The sequence below is a fragment of the Natator depressus genome, chromosome 26 (assembly GCF_965152275.1).
Source record: "Natator depressus isolate rNatDep1 chromosome 26, rNatDep2.hap1, whole genome shotgun sequence".
Taxonomy (NCBI): domain Eukaryota; kingdom Metazoa; phylum Chordata; order Testudines; family Cheloniidae; genus Natator; species Natator depressus.
In genome coordinates this window covers 3,675,389-3,697,359 of record NC_134259.1, presented here as the reverse complement: position 1 = coordinate 3,697,359, position 21,971 = coordinate 3,675,389, and the positions used below count along the sequence as shown (strand labels likewise).

At 40.5% G+C, this 21,971-nt stretch overlaps 1 protein-coding gene across 4 annotated transcripts in view; it reads left to right on the top strand.

Annotated features, from left to right (window-relative positions):
- The window catches only part of UNC5D (unc-5 netrin receptor D), a 289,819-nt gene that overhangs the window by 56,336 nt on the left and 211,512 nt on the right, over positions 1-21,971 (top strand). The window contains exon 1 of one of the 4 annotated variants that reach the window (XM_074940273.1): positions 12,200-12,232. The exons of the other annotated variants lie outside the window; for them this stretch is intronic. Coding sequence (XP_074796374.1) covers positions 12,208-12,232 — 25 coding nt within the window. The 5' untranslated portion in view covers positions 12,200-12,207. Of the gene's footprint in view, positions 1-12,199; positions 12,233-21,971 lie in introns of those variants that run through there. 4 annotated transcript variants of the gene reach the window in all.

The window sequence follows — 21,971 nt, the reverse complement described above, 5'->3', positions numbered from 1 at the left end:
ACTCACAAAAATTTAGGGAATATGAAAGATGCATTAGAGTTATCTCCATCTAAAACACATTGAATGCAGAAGTGTCTAATAAAAGCAATACGTCAACACTTACGAGTGGAGATTTATGCCTCTAATTCAAGTCTTTTAACACTTTAAAAATAAAATAAATAAAAGCACATTCAAGTGTTTCTGAGAACTGGCATGCATAAGTAGAAGTTAATTTGTACATTTAATTTGTTTTTTAAATTTAAATATTTGTGTACAATCCATTTCTTCTTCCAAATAATTGTGCTTGTATTCTCTGATGTGCTCTCAAGCAATTACCATAAACTTTATCTGTTTTGAAAAAGGAGCTTTCCAGCTGACTCGGCGGCCAAGCGTCTAAACCACTTTCTCTTTAGTTCCGTGTACACTATTTCCACTGGCAAGAGGCAGTAAATCTTAATTTAGTATTTATAGTGTAAAAAAAAAAGCCACCAGTAAAAGGTATTGTATTGTTGTTTACGCTAATGAGAATGGATGGGGAACTCCATGGAGATGACCTTGTGTTGGTTTTCACTCATCCTGCTGAGTAAGATGTAGAGGGTTTTAAGTGATTATGACATACAACTCTATCACTTATATCTCAACACTGAGGTGATAAATGTTTCCAAGTCTCAGAATGTTGACGGGAGTGAAGGAACATGTTTTTCCTTATGTAATTTTATGAGCAATTTCTAATGTAATTTTATCTCCATAAAATGGCATAAGAAAATAGAACTAGATCCTACAGTCTACATAAAATTAGGGCTGGAACCTGCATTCTTTACTCGTTAAGTCGTTATTTAGACTTGAAGAAGTAGAAAGACACCCAGCACCTTGGAGTGTTGGTCAACAGCATGACTTGGAAATTTACTATCGTATAAAGCACTTCACAGAACACAGAAACACACTGCAAGAATTTAAGAGAGAATAAATTTAGGGCAGGAAGAATAACATAAAAATTTTAATTATAACTCAGGATATTCAGGAACATCTTACATAAGAACATAGCTTAACAGCTTCCATACTGGGTCAGACCAATGGTCCATCTAGCCCAGTATCCTGTCTCTGATGGTGACCAGTGCCAGATGCTTCAGAGGGAATCAGCGGAACAGGGTAATTTTGGATGATCCATCTCCTGTCATCCAGTCCCAGCTTCTGACACAGATTTAGGGATACCCAGAACATGGGGTTGCATCCCAGGCCATCTTGGCTAATAGCCATTGATGGACCTACCTCCAGGAACTTATCTAATTCTTTTTTGAAATCAGCTATAATTTTGGCCTTCACAACATACCCTGGTGATGAGTTCCACAGGTGATTGTTCATTGTATGAAGAAGTATGAATCTTATGAAGATTCAGATAAGTTTGTCAAAGTAAGAATCCCACCCCTTTCCTGGTGGCAGTGATGCTGTGTCCAAGTGGCTCATTAATGGTCATTTCTTTAACTAAAGCTGCCTCATAATGGACATGCTCAGAAATAGTGTGTTTTGTTACTGCAGCTGCTGAATGTTTCTGGCACTGAGGTCACTCCTGGAAACTGAACTGCCTTACTGTTGGCACTTCCAGACATGAGGCAGAATTTTCTAAAGCCCCTAAAGTGTCTTAAAAGGCCTACGTCCCATTTTCAGAATTGACTGAGACAGTTTGGAGCCTAAGTTCCATTGACTCAGTCACTTTTGAAAATGGGACTTAGGAGACTAAGTCATGTAGAGACTTTTGAAAATGTGTGGATCATCATTCTGTGTGTCATTCGCAAGTTTAGAAAGTCTGAGTCAGTGCAAAGTGTCAGAAACTGATGCAAGCATAGTTGAAAGTTCACCAGGTTCAATCGTGATTTGGCTTTGCGGTCTGTTACCGTCCATTTTTTTTTTTAAAATCCTCAACCATTTTGACTTTAAAGTGCACTTGTATAATTTGTACAGCAACTGTAAGGCATGTCTCCTTGCCATGCCAAGAGTGCGAGACCATTGCGATATCAGAAGTGACTCAACCAATCTCCTCCCCCTTACTCTGCAGAAATTTGCATTCAACAGTTTTGCTGGTTGTAGGAGAGAAACTGCACAGATGGCGGATTACTTGGCCCATCTGCCACACCCATGCTACAGCACAGGCTTTCTGCTACTAGTTTCTTCAAAGCCAGCATTTCATTTAGTCTGCTACTGCCACAAGAGCTTGATGTGCATAGTGCAAGTTACTGCAATAGAAGGAAAAATACTACCATATTTTTTCCATTAGCCATGATGACTGTCAATCGGTGTCACTTTTGCCCATAGCAAAAATATTTTGGAATGAGTATTAAGTCTGGCTTCTTGTACTTGACTGTGAATCTCTTCTGCTGGCTGAGCAAGTTAATTAGTGCTCTGAGTTTATTTGGATTATTCTGCAGTTCATTTAGGGGAAGGCTGCGATCCTGTCTTTGGAGGATATCTATCTGGAAATTTACTAGATTTGCGAGCCTGTCATGCATTTCTGCTCACCCCCACAGATGCCAGGACCCTAGCACTGCAATGCGTTTCCCAATGCAGACTACATGGGGATGGTATTAAAAGGACTGTCCAAAATGTGCCCGATATGGGAAAAAAAAGTGCCGTGACACACAGTCCGGTTTTCAAAAGTGGACTTTAATTTTGGGTGCTTCCAGGAGAGGGTGACCAACTTGAAACACCTAGAACTAGATTTTGAGCGGACACGAGCACCCAGACCTTCCAGTAACCTAGATGGAAACTTTGGCTGCTTGGCATTTCTGAAAACCCAGGCCCAAGTTGGACACTCAATATCAGTGGCTGCTTTTGAGAATCTTCATCCTTGTTGCCAGTGATTTGTGCTTCAAAGAGAAAAGAATGAGTCTTTTTGGTGAGTTGTGGTTGATTTACCCTGAGATATTGTATAGTTTCTCAAAAAGAAAAGGAGTACTTGTGGCATCTTAGAGACTAACAAATTTATTTGAGCATAAGCTTTCGTGAGCTACAGCTCACTTCATCGGATGCAAGCTTATGCGCAAATAAATTTGTTAGTCTCTAAGGTGTCACAAGTCCTCCTTTTCTTTATGCGAATACAGACTAACACGGCTGCTACTCTGAAACCTGTATAGTTTCTGTAACTGCAGACAGAGGTATGTAGAGTTTGGTGGCATTTTGTGTGTGTCCCTTGTTTTGATCCTCCCAAACATGAAGTATTCATCTTCATAACGCTTACCAAGCCTAAACTTGAGCTGGACATTTATATTTATAAAATACTTCTATTAAAAGTTTAAAAAATTACACACACTTCCTCCCCCAACCTTCACCTACCAGTGTTAAATCACATTGGACCAAACTCATTCCTGGTGAAACTCAATTAAATTAATGCCAAAATCAACCGAGAAATCAATTTTGTCTCCATTTCTATTTTGTGTCATTGTGTAGGAATTTCCGCACCTTTTAAATATTTTAATTAGAAAATCAACATAATCGGAACCTTGTCAAAACATTTTTTTTGCTTAAAAACCAAATCATGCTTTTATGAAATTCATTAAATCAGCATTATGGACGATGTGGCCTGTGATCTTCTGCTTTGCTAGAGCTACTGATTGGCTTGATAATATCTTCTGGAATGCTGAGTGTGCCAGTGTTCTGTAATCTGTCTTATTTAATGCAGTGTCTATAGGTTACCAGTCATTACAGGAAAGAAAATGGTCTTTATCTGACTATATAGCTGCATTTTAACTGCATCTGCCTTCATAAGTCAAGTATGTACTCTACTATATAAATTCGCAGGAGACTTTTATCAATTAATTTCAGTTCTTTAGGAAAATATAGTGAGGGTATATATGAACCGTAGTGATAATGTTAAAACAATGTGAGCTGAAAACAGATTTATTAATGGATGTTATAGCAACTTCAAACACATCATTATGCATTCTTCTATGGTGTGCGGTAGACAGAAGCAAGATGAACTCTCTAATCACTTCAGATTAATGGAAATTATTTTCTCAGCTCATGTCATAACAGAGAGCATCACCAATCATGCATTCTTTCTTTATCAAACTCCTAGGATGATAACTTTAACAAAATAATGTAAGATATTAAGGTGTCTGCTCTATGCTGCAGTGACAGTGTCTGTACAAAATACTTACACAGTAATACAATGGTAAGAGTGCTGGTTTTCCATCAGTGGCTTTCTGGGTAATAAAAAGGTATTGTTTTATTAACAGGTCTTTGAAGCAATGGTAGAGGAAATAGGTATGCAGGATTAGATTGGATTTGTGGTATTTTCTTGTTGTTTGGTGATGGTCTGTTTTATCTCAGCCACACTGGCACCAGACGGATAAAACATAACTTGGTAAACCAGGACGGTCTTCAAATTAATCTTGCATTGCTCATGGTATTTTTGTTGTTGCAATTTATCACCGACTTTCATTAACTAGTGCAAGTTAATCATGAAAGTTAATCCAGTATTTTTGGTGGTATAAAACTCATATAAGACCGTTTTAATTTGGTACTGAACAGAAAATCCTGCCCTCTAATGGGTGATTTTTAAATGTAAAGTTACTGCTCTGTAAGGTCCCAATCCTGCAAAGCGCTTAAGCATATGCTTCAGTTTTTAAACACATGACTACTCTCATGCTGTACTACTTCCCTGCACTGGGGCTTCTGACTGTCACCAAGTGTCACATCTGCATGGGTTTTGTATCTCCCTGTCCCCCCCTCCATGCTTTGGAGTGAGCCCCATTCATCCAGGTAGGAGAGATCTTCCCCCCCCACCCTTTCTCTCAAATTTTACATAGGCACACATCCATAGGGTTTTCAACATCCAGTAGATATTGACTGGATGAGTAAATTGCTGAGAACAAGATGATCATGAGGCTTTAGTCTACTCTTTCTTTTCCTTGATTTACCTGAATTCATCTCTGCTTTGATGTGAGGATCTTCACATAATCCCAACAGACAGACGACTACCTCACAAAGCCCTGTTCCAGACAGCTGCCTAGGCGGGCTTAAGCATTAGGGTAATCAGTCAATGGTTTTTTTTTCCTAATGATGGATATTGTCTCCTTACAGCACCCCTCTGCAAGCTTTTGGTGGTCTGAGGATTGAGTTTCTCTGTCCACTTGTGTCCTCTGTAGCTCAGTAAAGAGCTGCTTCTATGCCATATTCTCCTCCTGAAATGATTTTGACACTTCTCTCTCAGGCCCTCTAGCAAAATGAAAAATGTGTGTTTAATTATTCTCAAAGTTGTATGTTAAATATGGACATTTAATCCTAAACAGAGATTTGAACTGAACACTTAAATGTTGGTTACTACCCCATGGCATATGGGCTACATTAAGATAAAGAAAAAATGTAGTTTGTCGTAACAGATGGATTTGAACTATACTGGGATCTGTTGAATGTTTTTTTTAATATTTAATTTACAATGAATCTTTAATATAACATTTAACTAAGTGTTCTGTCATATTCTCTTTAAATGTATGATGCCTTTTCAAAATAATTGTCTAGGAGATTTCATATGAATATTGAATGGTTAAAATTAAACAGTCATTGGGATATGAAAAAAAGTAATTTCACTGAAATTTTATGATTCGCATACTTGTGCAGTTTGGAATGTTGCATTTAAAAGAAAATAGTTTTTATTGTCTTTCCTTTCTGCATGCCAGAAAACAGAGTGAATAGAAACAACCCTAGTGACAATGCAAAGCACATGAAGCCATTATGATACTGAAACATTTTTGTTTCTTAGCACTGAAGTCCAGCAATATTTATCAAACATCATAAGATGACTGAGTCAGTAGTAGCTGTGACCTACGTATGTATATTTTGTGAAGAAGTCAGTTATCAAGCATTAAATCACCATTGTCAGTCATGTCTGTAATGACTCCTGTGTAACTTCCACAGAATTACCTGCAATACACTTGGTAAAACATTTCATACAAAGTTTATTTTTAATTTCAAAAGACTATTAAAAAAGGAGAGAGAGAGAGAGAGAGAGAGAGACAGTGAATGTGGCAATTATGCTGCTTTCTGATTTATACCCCACACTGCTTTGCCATTGGATTTATACATCTTAATCACGATTGTAACACCTGGGGCCCATTAATGCTGGAAGGGAGAAAAAAAATTAAAGAAATAGTACATGTTATAGGCAGGCCTCTGGTTATTAAAATCTGCATTCACTGTTCTATTTGATATATATCTCAAAGAAGCAGTGAAGGCCACTACAGGAAATATTGGGTTGCAGGTACCAATGTCCTTGACCTGTCTAGACCCAAATAAGAGCATAGGTGTTTACATTTTGAGGAATTTATTAAGCAATTTAATTTTGTTTTAATTGAAAATTACAAAACATATTCTTAGATAAACAGGGTAGGAGAATCTTTTCAATGTCACAAGGGAGATAATGAATAAATCAAGTTATATATAACAGAGAAATAAAAGAGGACTAGTTTAGGCTACCTTACAGGTGTTCATACTAGTGTGTTACTTAGTTGCAAATCTAGACATCATGGGAGTAAAACTGTGAGTGGCTAGTCAATGACAGTGCTCCCACCAATGCGAGTGCAGTGGGATAATTCCTGAAAATGCCCTATTTAAAGAAGGCCTCAATAGTTTTCAAACCTTGCATAGGAGAGATTGGCGCTAACATCTGAGAATAAGTTGTTTAGAAAATAAGTTGTTTAGAAAATTAGGTGCAAGCACGTCTGCACATGCTTACCTTGACTCAGATAAGTCTTGCTGGATAATTTAGATAAGGTAGGAAGCTCCCCAAGTGTCAAGTGGCTGCTAGATGAGGAAAGTATTTTCCTTGAAGAAATGTAACTGTTTTCAGAATTCAAATATATACGGTCCTTTACAGTTATTAGTATACAAGCAAAACTGTGCTAAACACTGTAATAACGCAAAATAAAAGGTAGTCCCATACCCGTCAGTGCTGACCATCTAAATACACAAAACAGACAAAGGATGTGAGGGGAAAAAACAAGGACAGAGAGGGAGAAGTGTTTTGTTCAAGATCACACATCAGGTCAGTGGCACAGATGGGAATAGAACCGAAGTGTGCTAAATCCCAGGCTGGTCTGCACCTGAAACTTTGACTTAGCTCTGTTACTCACAGGGTGTGAAAAGTTCACCTCCCTGAGAAATGTAGTTAAGCCTACTTAAGCGTCAATGTAGTCACTGCTAGGTTGGTGGAAGAATTGTTCCATTGACCTAGGTACCGCCTCTCGAGGGGATGGATTTACTAGAGAGAAGGAATAAACCCTTCCATCACTGTAGTAAGTGTCTACGCTACAGCAGCAGCACTGCAACAGTGCCACTGTCGCACTTTTAGTGTAGACGTACCCCCAGTACAGCGCCCTATCCACTAGACTGCACTGCCTCTCCATTCACTTCAGTGGGTCTAATCACATGTAAAATTCAGCACATCCATATGTGTTTGCCATATTGGGGCCTTTGCGTGTATCCCAGCCATTGCTACTGGAGTGGAAAAGCTTGTTGAAGGTATTTCTGAAGCCATGAAATGACACGTTATGGGTAGGGATGGAGTAAAAATGACATTTAAAAAAAAAAGCAGAATGATATGCTTTTAAAATTCAAGGGCTGAAGCAAATTAATCATTTTAGAACTGCCCACTGTTTAACTTAAAAAAAAAAATGAGCCATTTGCAGTATCAAATAATTAAATTAAGAGGAAAAAAAGGCCTTTCATAGTCATAAACTCAACCACGTAATCGCTGTGTGTAATACTGTGTCTACCAACCAAACACTCCAAGATTGACTTGACCAATTACGATAATCCTCCATCTGGTGGCTGGGCTTGTTGGGTGTCTTACAAGTCATCCCCACTCAAATTCGATCGAAGATCCTTCTGATTCATAGGCAGCAGCTATGCCCAGTGAGGGAAAAGTGTGCTTGTTGGTGCCGCATCAAATACGCTAACATGCTGGGAACGCTGCCTTCTGTTTAGTAAAAGTGAGTGGCTCTTCCTTTAAGAAGCAATGTGGTGGCTCAGAATTGTGCTTCTTTTTATGTCAACTTCATTTTTAACACAGATTTTTTTCCTGTGTAACAAGCTGTCTTGGGCTATGTCCCTGTAGGCTTCTCTGCACAGGCACAGGGTTCTTCCAGTGTGGAACAACTTGCAGAATCAGGGGCCTGATCTGCAGTTTTGTTGGTGTCAGCAAGCCTCTGTGGAAATTTTAACTAATATGTCTAGTGCAATAAGACAACAAATTTAGGCAGCAGAGGGACGCACCTCTGAGCTTTTAATCTTCGTTTCTGCTTTTTATACAGTAAACCAGAGATGCATTTTGAGTTTCTGGACAGGCCGAAGAGCCAGGGAATGGAGAGAGGAGATAGGTAGATTTAAACAACTGTAGTTGTTCACCACTTGAAAGTTTAAATCCTAGTTATCTACTTGTGTTGAGTCTAAACCTTCCCTCCCTTTTGTGTTATCACTGTGGAAAATATAAAGATGAATCCATCAACACAGACACTTCCTTATCTCTGCTGAGCACCAGGGTTACCAGGATCAAGGCTGGCTTCACGCTTTGGCATATTATATTTTCTTTAGATTTTTCTTTAAGGAAAAAGCAAGCAAGGAAGTGACTGAGTGATTTAAAGCCTTTTTAAAAATCAAATCAGAACAAAACAAAACAAACGTACTTAGGTGGAGAGATTCTAAATGCTATTATTTGGAGTTTTACTATTAAGTTGCAAACTTAAGTGAGCATGAAGAACAATTAATTTGTAGAACTCATTGCCGTGAGATGGACAAAAATATAACTGGTTTCAGAGTAGCAGCCATATTAGTCTGTATTCACAAAAAGAAAAGGAGTACTTGTGGCACCTTAAAGACTAACAAATTTATTTGAGCATGTCTTTAAGGTGCCACAAGTACTCCTTTTCTTTTTAAAAATATAACTGGGTTCAAAAAGAATCTAGATAAATTCATGGTGGTCCATCAGTAGCTATTAGCCAAGATGGTCAGGGATGCAATTCCATGCTGATGGCAACTCTAAACCTCTGACTGCCAGAAGCCGGGAAAGAAAGATGGCATGGCCACTCAAGCTTCCCTGTTCTGTACACCACCCAAGAAGCTCTGGTAGTGGCCACTATCGGAGACAGGGTACTGGGCTAGATGGACCATTGGTCTGACCCAGTATTGCAGTTCTTATATTATGTTATTAATATATCTCTCTATTCCCTACCCTGAAGTTCAGTTTGCTATTTCATTTTGTACTTCTGTGCAAAATGTTTCATAAAATGTGAATTCCAGTCCCGATTGACTGTTTGCTCCTATTCTCCCCTGCTCTATTTGTCCTTCATACACTTCTCCTCCTCTTCCCCTCCACAGCTTCCCTGTTCTCCTGTCTGTGCCTTTGTCTTTACAGTTAGCTAATCCCCTTCTAACTAAACCCCAACCAAAAAAATAAAGACGAAAACAAATTGTGGCACTAATATGATGTCTGCAGGCCCCCTCACATGGCTCACTTTGCTTTTCTTCCCTCCACTTCCCTGCCTTTGTCTTACTTTATTAGACTGCAAACTCCTGGAGGCAGGTTCTGTGTCTTACTACATGTATGCAGCACGGAGGACAATGGGGGCGCTGATCTTGGTTGGTCCTTAGGCACTCCTGTAAGAAACACAAAAAACATACAAAAGGCATAAAGTTCAGATGCTATTAATCTATGCCCCTGTTGTCAAAATTGGCTACTGATTTTGGATGCTTCTGACTTTAGGGGCCCAATTAAGAGACTTTGGATCTGATTTTTCAGAGCTGAGGAACATCAACAACTCGGTTTGTAATCAATAGTATCTATGGAAGCACAGCTTCTCTGAAAATCAGAGTCATACCACGGACAACATGGGATAGAGTCAACACATGAGAATGCATCCAATGAAGTGAGCTGTAGCTCACGAAAGCTTATGCTCAAATAAATTGGTTAGTCTCTAAGGTGCTACAAGTCCTCCTTTTCTTTTTGCAAATACAGACTAACACGGCTGCTACTCTGAAACCTGTCACATGAGAATGGTAACTTCCAAGTGCCAGAATTCTGTAGGTTATACTCTCACCAAAACCTCTACAATGATGTAGTGTTGTGGGGGTTTTTTGTTTTGTTTTTGTTTTTTGCACTGAATCTACCTTGATAGGTAGCAAATATTTTGAAAGATGTATTTTGTAAATCCAAGTTTAGATTTTTCCATGCATTGAAGTCTTGTCTAAGGAGACCTATGGAGTTTTCGAACAGAGGTGTTCCAGAATCCAGATGACTATATCTGGGTCCCTTAACTAGCTACTATTATGGCTTTTCAGTTAAGGCAACATCAGTCAGTTTCTGGAAAATAACAGTACCACTCAGGTTAAAATAATATATAATCATAAAACAAAATGGTGATGCAGTTGGCTCTTGAGCTGTCACTTTAGTGTTTTTAAAAAAGGAAAAATAAGTGATGCATGTTTGATTCACAAACTCTGACTGATGCTCTTCCACCTTCTCTCATGTGTGACTCACAGTGCAGGTGCTGCATGTTGTTCAAAATTAAATGTGTCACTTGTGTGTGTAGGAGGGAGGACAGCAGGGAGGAGGTACAGTTAAATTAGAAAAAAGGATGGTTTTGTAAAGGAGTAAGGCATTAGAATGGAAGGTATAAACCAAAGCTTTGCAAACACAAAAAAGATACCCACAAGGAACCATGCTGCACTGTCTGATGGTTAGAATGTAGAGAGAACCAGATGCAGTTCATTCAGTCAGCTATCTGATCTTTTCTATATTGCATGGGATAGAAAGGAAACAGTACAATCAGATTTATGTCCCTGGTGTTTGGGAGTTGTCTGAATTTTTGGTTTTAGAATTGTGTGGTGGTGTTTTGTTTTTTTTTTAAATAAGTTGTTTGCAGTGTTGTAGCCATGTGTAGGGAGGCAAGATGGGTGAGGTGATATCTTTTATTGGACCAACTTCTGTTGATGAAAAAGACAAGCTTTTGACAGGTCTGAAGAAGAGTCTCTTTCACTAGAAGAAGTTGGTCCAATAAAAGATATCACCTCACCCACCGTGTGTGTGTGTGTGTCTGTCTGTCTGTCTCTCTCTCTCTCTCTCTTTAAAGTAACATTTAAACTTTTTCCTTATTGTACAATTCTTTTTTAAAAAAAGTCTTTTATTCTTTTTGCAGTCTAGTTTTGCTAGTTGGGATTGCATTTGGTTGCTCGCGGGCTCCAAATTCTCTGCTGCCATAATAGCTCAGCTGATTTCAGTGGTTTTAAAAACGATTCCATTCTGAGCCTATGGGGAGTGAAGAGGCCCAGAATTTCTCGTATAAATGAGAGGCATCGAAAAGGTCAGGAACAAGATGAGGTGAAAAGAGCCACCTAGGATAAGAGGGGAGGAGGAGCCAAGCAGGTGAACAGTTAGAAGTTTGGGAACTGTTTCACTTCAGTTTACCAGCAGATCAGGGCATTTGCTGCAGCTCCAGAAACGAAAAACAGGTGTACCCTGCAGGCGGTGCATGGTTTTTAAGAAAACGTCCTCCATTTTAAGAGGTCTTTCAACCAGTTCCCCAAAGCTCTATTATTGTTCATGCCAGTATTCTGCCTCCCACCCCACAGGTGATACTTGAGAAATGTCAAGGTATTTAAACATTGACTTTTTTGTTAACAGCATGCTTCTGGCATAGCACTGTTTAGCACAGGTGTTTCTGTGATTGTGATACCCTGGGAAAATTCACGGTATTCAGTGATTCTCACACTTTCCACCTGTATGAGGTGGTGGCAGGGGTAGAGTTAGCAAACCAGAATGTAAAATCAACGACAGCCACAGGCTTCTTCCTGCATCCCCCAAAGCTGCTTTGTCCGCTGTATTTCTACATTGCTACGAATATGCAATCTTTAATTTTAAAAGGATTGAAACCACTTTATATTAAAATAGCTTTGAAAAAGCAACTCTCCTAGACCATCAGTTCTCAGCCTGGGATTTGTGGCCACCCTGCCCTTCTCATATGGCTAAATGGGAAGGAGAGGGTGTCCCTAATAGGTCTTGGCCACATGGTAGGGAAATACCAGGGAAGTCCTGGTATGGAAAAGGTTCAAACCCTCTGACCTAAGCTACACAATATAAAACATATATTGCCTTTCAGATGAGAGAGAAAACTGAAGCCCTGAACATATGTGCACATCAGTGGACCCGTGGACCTTGGTGAATGGCTAAGAACTCTATTCCTGATGTCCTGGGTAAATTCCAACTCAGGTACTCTCATTCTGGCCTCTAAATTTCCCCCATGATTTCAGTTGGCTACGGTGTTTGCTTTCTGCCATGTATTACAGCTGGGATATCATGCACATCCCTGACCCATCCTGTAGGCAGTTGCACTGCAGTAGGACTGTGGAGATTCACACATTTCAGTATACAAAGCACCCACAGTTGAAAAGAAGGCTGACTAATCTGGTTCTACTGGGAGAAAACCCCTTTAGAAAAGAGTGTGTGTCACCATATGGGAATAACAATGACAAGGTATTTTCTGCCTCCTTCCCTCCCAGACCTCAGTGAGGCTATGGTATGATATTTGATAAGACTTAAACACATATAGATCCTAAGGCAGCTGCTGAAGGACTGAGAATGACATGGTCAGCGGTGAGCACTGTAGAATTGTGGTCCTGGAGCTCAGCATCCTGCCTGATCCGTAGGGTGAATTAGAAAAGTTCCTGCTGTTTTTGTTGTTGTTGCAGCTTTAAACAAAAAGTGTCACTGTTCCTACAGCACAGGTAGAATTGGAATGATAAGGGTGGGTGGGTGTGGGGGTGTGTGTGTGTGTGTGTGTGTGTGTGTGTGTGTGTGTGTGTGTGTGTGTAAAATATCTACCTGACAATCAGAGAAGCACCTTCTCACTAATGCCCTTAAAGTGTGCAAGTGTAAATGGGAAGCCTTATTAAGGGCCTTAGTGAGATGATGTTTCTCTTGCTAACGTCAGGCCTACAATTCACTCTAGTGTTATAGCAGAAGTGTGGGAGAATCTCTCTAACCCATACTATGCTGCACTGCAAATTTATAATCCATACAACATGTTGATGACATCCTCCACCTTTCTGTGATTTATTCATAGATGTAGCAGTGAGACCTTGTGTTTACTGGCTTAGCAGACCTCTTGTTCTGCAGAAATAATGTAAAGTACCCCAAACTGCTAAATTCTCTTTCCATTTCTGCCACCCTTCCAAGAAACAAAACAAAACAACCCAATTAAACAACTACTGAAGAGCAGACACTCCATCAGTCCACCAGGGGCCTTGCTCTGGTCAAGCTGGTGAAGTGGAAGGCACCTGGATATAACCATTGCTTGAGAGTACAAACCCCTCAAATATATATATAGAGAGAGAGACAAAATAGATCACATAATTAAAAAAAATACTAGTAAACACAAGCTACCATTGATGGTAGCGATCAGTCCATCTTATGATACATCATGGCTGGTTTTTTGCATGTATTCACTTACTGGGTAATTAGTAACATGTCAGTAAAATTCTGCTGTAATTTGGTTCTCTACAGGCTTTATTTTTCTGTCAGTCTTTTTCAGAAGTTAGGTCAAAACAAGACTTTGTTTGTTTTCTAGCTAGCTAATGCTATATGCATAGTATTATACACCATTCGATTACAACATATTGAGGCCAGGGATTAATTCTGAAGTGGCATCAGCGTGTCTAGATTTTTCTGATGTCCTATCTGTAATAAGCACAGTTTACACTGAGGACTACATATATCGGATATAAACGGGGGGCAGATTTACAGCTTCAAAAAAGATTAGACTGTCCCTGAAAAATGAAGCTCGCAAAAGCTCCTCTGTTGCATTTTGGGATACACGCTTTTCTGATTTTAGTAGGGTGTTTAGCAGGATTATTGTGTGTGTTTAAGAATAATCTTTAATGAGATGGCATGTTAAAATCATTCTTCATGAAGAATGAAGTTGAAATGTAAGTAGCGTTATGAAAAACCTTAAATACCAATTAACCCAGTATAACTATATCGGTATACAGATGGTCTTAATATAGTTTAAGACTTACAGTAGCTGGCTTCTTTCCGTTTCTTCTGCAGCCCTCGGCTTACTCTGTCAATATCCCTCTCTTTAGAGCTGGCAATCCAGTGCTGTGCACTTCCTGAAAGCAGTATTAATTGCACGTCAACGTGGACTTGACTGAGACCTCTGCATTCATTTTTCATTTGTAAACTAGGTCAGGTTTTATTATGGCTGGTAAAAAAAAGAAATGTCCATCAACTTTGTTTGGGTGAAGGGAGGAAGTATTTCCTTTTATCAGTTTTAAATTTGCCTGCTGAAGTTTGTGGGATGTTCTCTTGTTCTTGCGTCATGAGATACAGACACTAATGATCTTATTGTGCCAGATATAACAATATCCTGCAATGTCCTAGTTAAACTTTATTAAATTAAGTTTAATACCTTTGGGGTTCATTTGTATTAAAAATGCAATTATTTGTGTGTTATGAGATTATATGTACCTTCTCTAGGAGGAGGGGGTATACTAATGTAATTCCTCTGGTAATCAGCCATTTGAAGCATCACCCTGGGGAAGGGACCAGTTGTCTGGCTGATTACCTATTCAGTCTCTTCAAAGGTTCAGACTGGATTCTCTAAAGACCAGCAGACAAACAAAGGACTTTGGGATAAATGCCTGAATTTAATGACTCGGTGCCTTCGTTCTGATCCAGCAAAGGGACGGGACTTTGTTCTGTCCAAGGAGAGTGCTCCAGTCCTTAGGCAAGAGTTGGAAGGAGCCCTTGTGGAAGTGTGTGTGTGTGTGCTTTTACCATAGTGCTTTTACCTTAAGAATAACATATGCTTGCTTAGAAAGAGCTATGTGGTACCTTTATAACTGTAGCAATTACACTCTGTGCCATCTCTGAGGAAAGAAGAGAAGCAGGTCTGCTTTGGCAGACTGCTTTCGCTGGGAATAACACAGTGAAGGCAGGGAACTGGTCATCTTGGAAATACCCCAGGCAGGAGGAAGAGGTACTCGGGTCTCCACCCAAGAGAGGTGGTGCCCCAGGGACGTGGAAGTCTGAGAGTGGGTGCTCTTGCTGGACCACTGAGGGGAAATATGAGTACAGTTGCCCTGGACAGTGACACTTGTGAAAATGCCCTGTTGGAATGAAAGAAAAAGGTGTTTAGGATACCACTTAAAAAGGGGACGAAGATAGAAGGCTGTGTCTTCACTGCAGGGGAAAAAAAGTGTGTGTTTTTACACAGCTATAGCTATCTGGATGTAAAATCCTAGTAGGGACAAAGCACAGGTAGTTTGTACTTCAATATAGCTACTTGAGCTTAACCAGGAGTTAACCTTGCCTAGCAACATTAAGGGGGGAAAAAACCCATAGTGCCTTTTCACCACTAAGATTTTATATCAAGATAACTGTCTTCAGGTATAAACACACTTCCTCCCCCCGACCCCCCGCCCAATGAAGACCTAGCCATGGACTGAGGCATGTGAGAGGAGAGAATCAGTTACACGCCCTAGGGCCTGTCTACTTAAATGATGTGTTGTGGTTCTGAATCCCTAGTAGGCTGCCGAGGTTTGACCAGGGCGGTGGTTTCTGGTGCTTACTAAAGAGCCTGTGATTATTTTTATTTGCATTTTGATTGAAGTTTTGCAGTTGGTTTCAATGGGTGCAGGATCAGGGCTCAAATGTCACCCCGTTACTAAAAAAAAGTGGGTCTCTTTAAATCAAACAGTGGCAAAGAAGAAAAAGACAAACTTGAAAGCTTCTCTCTTGCCAACAGAGGTTGGTCCAATAAAAGCTATTACTTCATCCACCTTGTCTCGCTAAAGAAAAAGAGTAAAAGGCAGAACAGTAAGATTTAGAGATGGAAAAGCCTGTGCCAGGCCTTTCCTCTTCCCAAGGCAGGGCAGGACTGTTCCCAAAAATGTATTCTCCAGCGCTTAGTCCAATTCTGCTTTAAATGACTCTAGCAATAGGCTATTGATTTTTCTTCATGCTAAATTTCTTTTGATTTGCTGCTGCTTTCGAAGTGCTCACAGGCTAATTGTGTCTTTTCGTTGGGTATTGCTTGACCACTTGAATCTTGCTATTTTGGAAGGGTAAAGCAGAATCAATGATGGGCTGGTTGCTTTGGCTGCTGTGTTTCTCTACCTCACCATGCTGCAGAATAAAGCAGAGTGAATTCCTCATAGAGGTTTATGCTCTTTTTGCCTTATGTAGTTAAAATGCGAGATTCATAGAGTTGAAGGCCAGAAGGGACCACCAGAACATTTAGTCTGATCTCCTTTATGTAACATGAGCCAGAACCCGCACATTAACCCCAAGGACCAAAATTAGACCGAAGTATTACAGCCCACAGGAGACTAAACTATTATGTGTCACAGGCAGAGAGTAGGATGGACCAAGGTGCACCAGTGCCTAAGGCCCCTGCAATGTCAGGGGAATAGTTAAGTGAGATATGCCCAGATTATTCCAGCAAGTGACCCACACTCCATTCTGCAGAGGAAGGCAACACCCTCCCCCCCCCCGCCCCAAACCCCCCAAGATTACTGCCAGTCTGATTTAGGGAAAAATTCCTACCAACCCACATATGGCGATCTGTTAGAGCCTGAAGACATGAGCAAGAACCAGTCAGTTAAGCATGTGAAAGAGAGAAGGCTCAGGGTCTTCTCAGAATATCAGCCCACTCTGCCCAGTGACCCACCTCTGGCTGTGTCAATCTCTGATGCTTCAGAGATAGGAGACCCAAAAAAACTGCCCAAACCCTCACCAGAATACATTGGTGGGGAAAAATATAGGCTTGGAATCTGCAATAATATCCCTGGAGGCCACTTGCTTGGATCTGATTGTGAGATTAAGGCTATGGAATTTGCCAGGGCTTCCATTTATAAAATGTATTTACATCTCCAGCTGAGTCCTACTCCCTGTGTCCATTCTCAGCCAAATATTTCTCAGGTGGTTGGAGCAAAGTGTCCTAATGGACACTAATGGTGTAATGGACTTTCAAGTGCTCATACCATTGTACATACAAAAACCCCTAAACCAAGCCCAAATCAACAAATCCAGTGTCAATAAGAAAATTACAATAAAAATACTAATTGTCCCACATGCAACTGATCCATAGCCCACTGAAGTTAATAGGAATCTCTTCATTGACTCAATAGGCTTTGGATCAGGTCCTGAATTCCCATTAACAGGTGATACTTCTGATTCTCTCAGTTTTCATGAATTCTAATGGTCTCGATGGCAACAAATTTCACAATAATTTAAAGCATTTCACCGGGCACAAGGATGCTTCATAATTTGGGGATAAATTATCCACAAGCTAATATGAAATATAACCCAAGTAAAAAAATAAAATAAATAGCAGCCTCCATACATTAGAACCCATAAATATGGAGGTAATTGTTTAAAAAAATTAAATATGCACTGTAAATTCCAGTTACTGTTATGAATACCATATGTTTTAACTGTAAAAGTGATACTTTGCCAAAAACCAGCAAATGCAGTTACCAGTTCTGTGATAGAGAACAGGTTGGCTCAGCTATGTTCATAGAGGCACATTTTCTAGGAAAGCACAAAGTCCCATATTCTACGGAGGAGAACCTATTTATGTGCAAATGTTGTTGTAAGGCATAAAACTCTACTTACCAAAGAGCGCAATATCAGTGCAAGCTTGTAAATCCATTGGCTGCCTTTAAAAATGACTTACTGTCCTTAATAGCCAGATTGACGAGTGATCTACGCAGTTGTTTATTTAGAAACCAAGATACTTTCATCAGGACAATTGACTGAGAATTTTTTTTTTTAAGATGGGGGGAGAAGATTATAATTTCAAAATAAATATCAACCTATTGCTGACAAGAATCCAGCCTCACTAGAGTTCTGGAGTTGTGACCTATTTAGGATTTTATTTGGGGTTCCCTTGATTTATTGTGTTTGAATAGCAAAGAAATAGAGAATATTGTGTTGGAAAGGATTCCGGTTTGTACTTTATCAAAGAGGGTGGGGTTGGGTTTTTTTGCATTATTTTTTTTTTTTAAATCAGCAACTGAATGAGGCTGGCAGGATTGAAAAGAAAAGACACAAAGACAGTTCCAATCAGAAACGTACCACCAATAGAGAGAGAGAGAGAGTGTGAGAGAGATGTCAGAAGTGCCTACTAAGCCTTTCTCCTCAAGTATTCTAGGACAACCTCAAATGTAAGAAATTGCAGCAAACCTGGTACTTGCTGCTATGAAATGAATGGATTGAAAAAACGTATGGGAATAATGTGAATACTAGGAGGGCTTGTGCTATTGGAGTAATCCCTGGCTAACAGGTCTGTGTTTACATCTTGAAATACAGTTTGAATTTTGTTCTCTATCAGCCGATGATTTAAAAGAATGTGTGGGTGAGGATGTTACCTTAAAAGAAATGAAACTCTGTACAAAGTTCCATTGTGGCAGCTTGTGAAATAAGGGAATCCGATTCTGACCCTGCATTTTAGTAACATTTTTATGGGGATTTAAGCCACGCAACTCCCACCAACTTCAGTGAGAATTGTGAGTCTGCTTCACCATTATATTTTGCCCATCTTGTGTCAGTGAAACTGCATTGATTTCAGTGAAATTGCAGTGATGTAAAACTGATGTAGTGGGCAAGAGAATCAGACCCAGTACGTCTCAATCTCTTGGAAATGTAGGCTTCCAACATAACATTTGAAAAGGCATTTTCTCCTTTTCTCAATACTATTTTTTTAGGATTTTAGTGTAACTTAACATTAGTGCTCCATTATTAGGCTAATTAAGAGCCAGATGCGAAGCTGTAGAGTATAAGAATTGGGTAGTATCCCTTTAAATAGTTGGTAAGACATTTAATGGGCTGCCCCCCAATCTTCCAAAATAGAAGGCCTATTAGAGGGCTTACAGACCATTTAAAGGGATAATACCCAATTACACCATCACAGGACCTAACCAGATCAGCCACACCATCACCGGTTCATTCACCTGCATGTCCACCAATGTAATATACACCATCATGTGCCAGCAATGCCCCTCTACTATGTACATTGGCCAAACTGGACAGTCCCTATGTAAAAGGATAAATGGACACACATCAGATATTAGGAATGGCAATATACAAAAACCTGTAGGAGAACACTTCAATCTCCCTGGACACACAATAGCAGATTAAAAGGTAGCCATCCAGCAGCAAAAAAAACTTCAGGACCAGACTTCAAAGAGAAACTTCTGAGCTTCAGTTCATTTGCAAATTTGACACCGTCAGCTCAGGATTAAACAAAGACTGTGAATGGCTCACCAACTACAAAAGCAGTTTCTCCTCCGTTGATGTTCATACCTCAACTGCTAGAAGAGGGCCTCATCCTCCTTGATTGAACTAACCTCGTTATCCCTAGCCGATTCTTGCTTGCATATTTATACCTGACTCTGGAAATTTCTACTACATGCATCTGACGAAGTGGGTATTCACCCACAAAAGCTTATGCTCCAATAAGTCTGTTAGTCTATAAGGTGCCACAGGACTCTTTGCCGCTTTTACCCAATTCCTGTACACTACACTCTTAATATTAGATAAAGAACGAAGACACGAGAAGTACATACTTTATCTGGGAAGCACTAGGTGAGTAGCCCCAATGACTTCAGTGGGACTACTCATGTGGGTAAGCGCTCACCAGGGAAAGTAAGGGCTGCAAAACCTGGCCCCGAGAATAGTTCTTTATCCACTATATGTGTTAATTACAAATGAGAAGAAATGATGGAACATTTGACAGAGAGTAGAAATAGCCTTCATCTCAAACAAAATTATTGTGAAGGTCCAATATAAGCTTAGATCAAGAAACATGATAGTTAAATCTGCTGTGATGTACAAAATTCCACGTAGTAAAAGGAACATCTCACTTTTGCATCCAGCCAACCTATGTGATTTCCAGGACAGGTGGGATGAGGGACCATTTGTTAAGATTCCTGGGTATGAGAGGGAGTGTTTGCCAAACACACTCTTTTGTTGTTACTGTAGCTTCAATACACATGCAGGCAGGTTTCTGCCACAGTTCTAATATGTCAGAGAGGAAATTGCATTCTGTCCAGTGTAGAATGTTTTCTCCAGAGCATTCATGACTTCCTGAGAGTGGAAAATATCCCTTTAGTATTTTCTTGTTGGTATTTAAATCATAGAATCATAGAATATCAGGGTTGGAAGGGACCTCAGGAGGTCATCTAGTCCAACCCCCTGCTCAAAGCAGGACCAATCTCCAACTAAACCATCCCAGCCAGGGCTTTGTCAAGCCTGACCTTAAAAACTTCTAAGGAAGGAGATTCCACCACCTCCCTAGGTAACGCATTCCAGTGTTTCACCACCCTCCTAGTGAAAAAGTTTTTCCTAATATCCAACCTAAACCTCCCCCACTGCAACTTGAGACCATTACTCCTCGTTCAGTCATCTGCTACCACTGAGAACAGTCTAGATTCATCCTCTTTGGAACCCCCTTTCAGGTAGTTGAAAGCAGCTATCAAATCCCCCCTCATTCTTCTCTTCCGCAGACTAAACAATCCCAGTTCCCTCAGTCTCTCCTCATAAATCATGTGTTCCAGTCCCCTAATCATTTTTGTTGCCCTCCGCTGGACTCTCTCCAATTTTTCCACATCCTTCTTGTAGTGTGGGGCCCAAAACTGGACACACTACTCCAGATGATGCCTCACCGATGTCGAATAGAGGAGAATGATCACGTCCCTTGATCTGCTGGCAGTGTCCCTACTTATACATCCCAAAATGCCATTGGCCTTCTTGGCAGCAACGGCACACTGTTGACTCATATCCAGCTTCTCATTCACGGTAACCCCTAGATCCTTTTCTGCAGAACTGCTGCCGAGCCATTCGGTCCCCTAGACTGTAGCGGTGCATGGGATTCTTCCATCCTAAGTGCAGGACTCTGCACTTGTCCTTGTTGAACTTCATCAGATTTCTGTTGGCCCAATCCTCTAATTTGTCTAGGGCCCTCTGTATCCTATCCCTAGCCTCCAGCGTATCTACCTCTCCTCCCAGTTTAGTGTCATCTGCAAACTGGCTGAGGGTGCAATCCACACCATCCTCCAGATCATTAAGGAAGATATTGAACAAAACCGGCCGGAGGACCGACCCTTGGGGCACTCCACTTGATACCGGCTGCCAACTAGACATGGAGCCATTGATCATTACCCGTTGAGCCTGACAATCTAGCCAGCTTTCTATCCACCTTATCGTCCATTCATCCAGCCCATACTTCTTTAACTTACTGGCAAGAATACTGTGGGAGACAGTGTCAAAAGCTTTGCTAAAGTCAAGGAACAACACGTCCGCCACTTTCCCCTCATCCACAGAGCCAGTTATCTCGTCATAGAAGGCAATTAGATTAGTCAGGCATGACTTGCCCTTGGTGAATCCATGCTGACTGTTCCTGATCACTTTCCTCTCCTCTAAGTGCTTCAGAATTGATTTCTTGAGGACCTGCTCCATGATTTTTCCAGGGAATGAGGTGAGGCTGACTGGCCTGTAGTTCCCAGGATCCTCCTCCTTCCCTTTTTTAAAGATGGGCACTACATTAGCCTTTTTCCAGTCGTCCGGGACCTCCCCCGATCTCCATGAGTTTTCAAAGATAATGGCCAATGGCTCTGCACTCACATCCGCCAACTCCTTTAGTACTCTCGGGTGCAACGCATCCGGCCTCATGATCTTTTGCTCATCCAGCTTTTCTAAATAGTCCCGAACCACTTCTTTCTTCACAGAGGGCTGGTCACCTCCTCCCCATGCTGTGCTGCCCAGTGCAGTAGTCTGGGAGCTGACCTTGTTCGTGAAGACAGAGGCAAAAAAAGCATTGAGTACATTAGCTTTTCCACATCCTCTGACACTAGGTTGCCTCCCTCATTCAGTAAGGGGCCCACACTTTCCTTGACTTTTCTTCTTGTTGCTAACATACCTGAAGAAACCCTTCTTGTTACTCTAACAT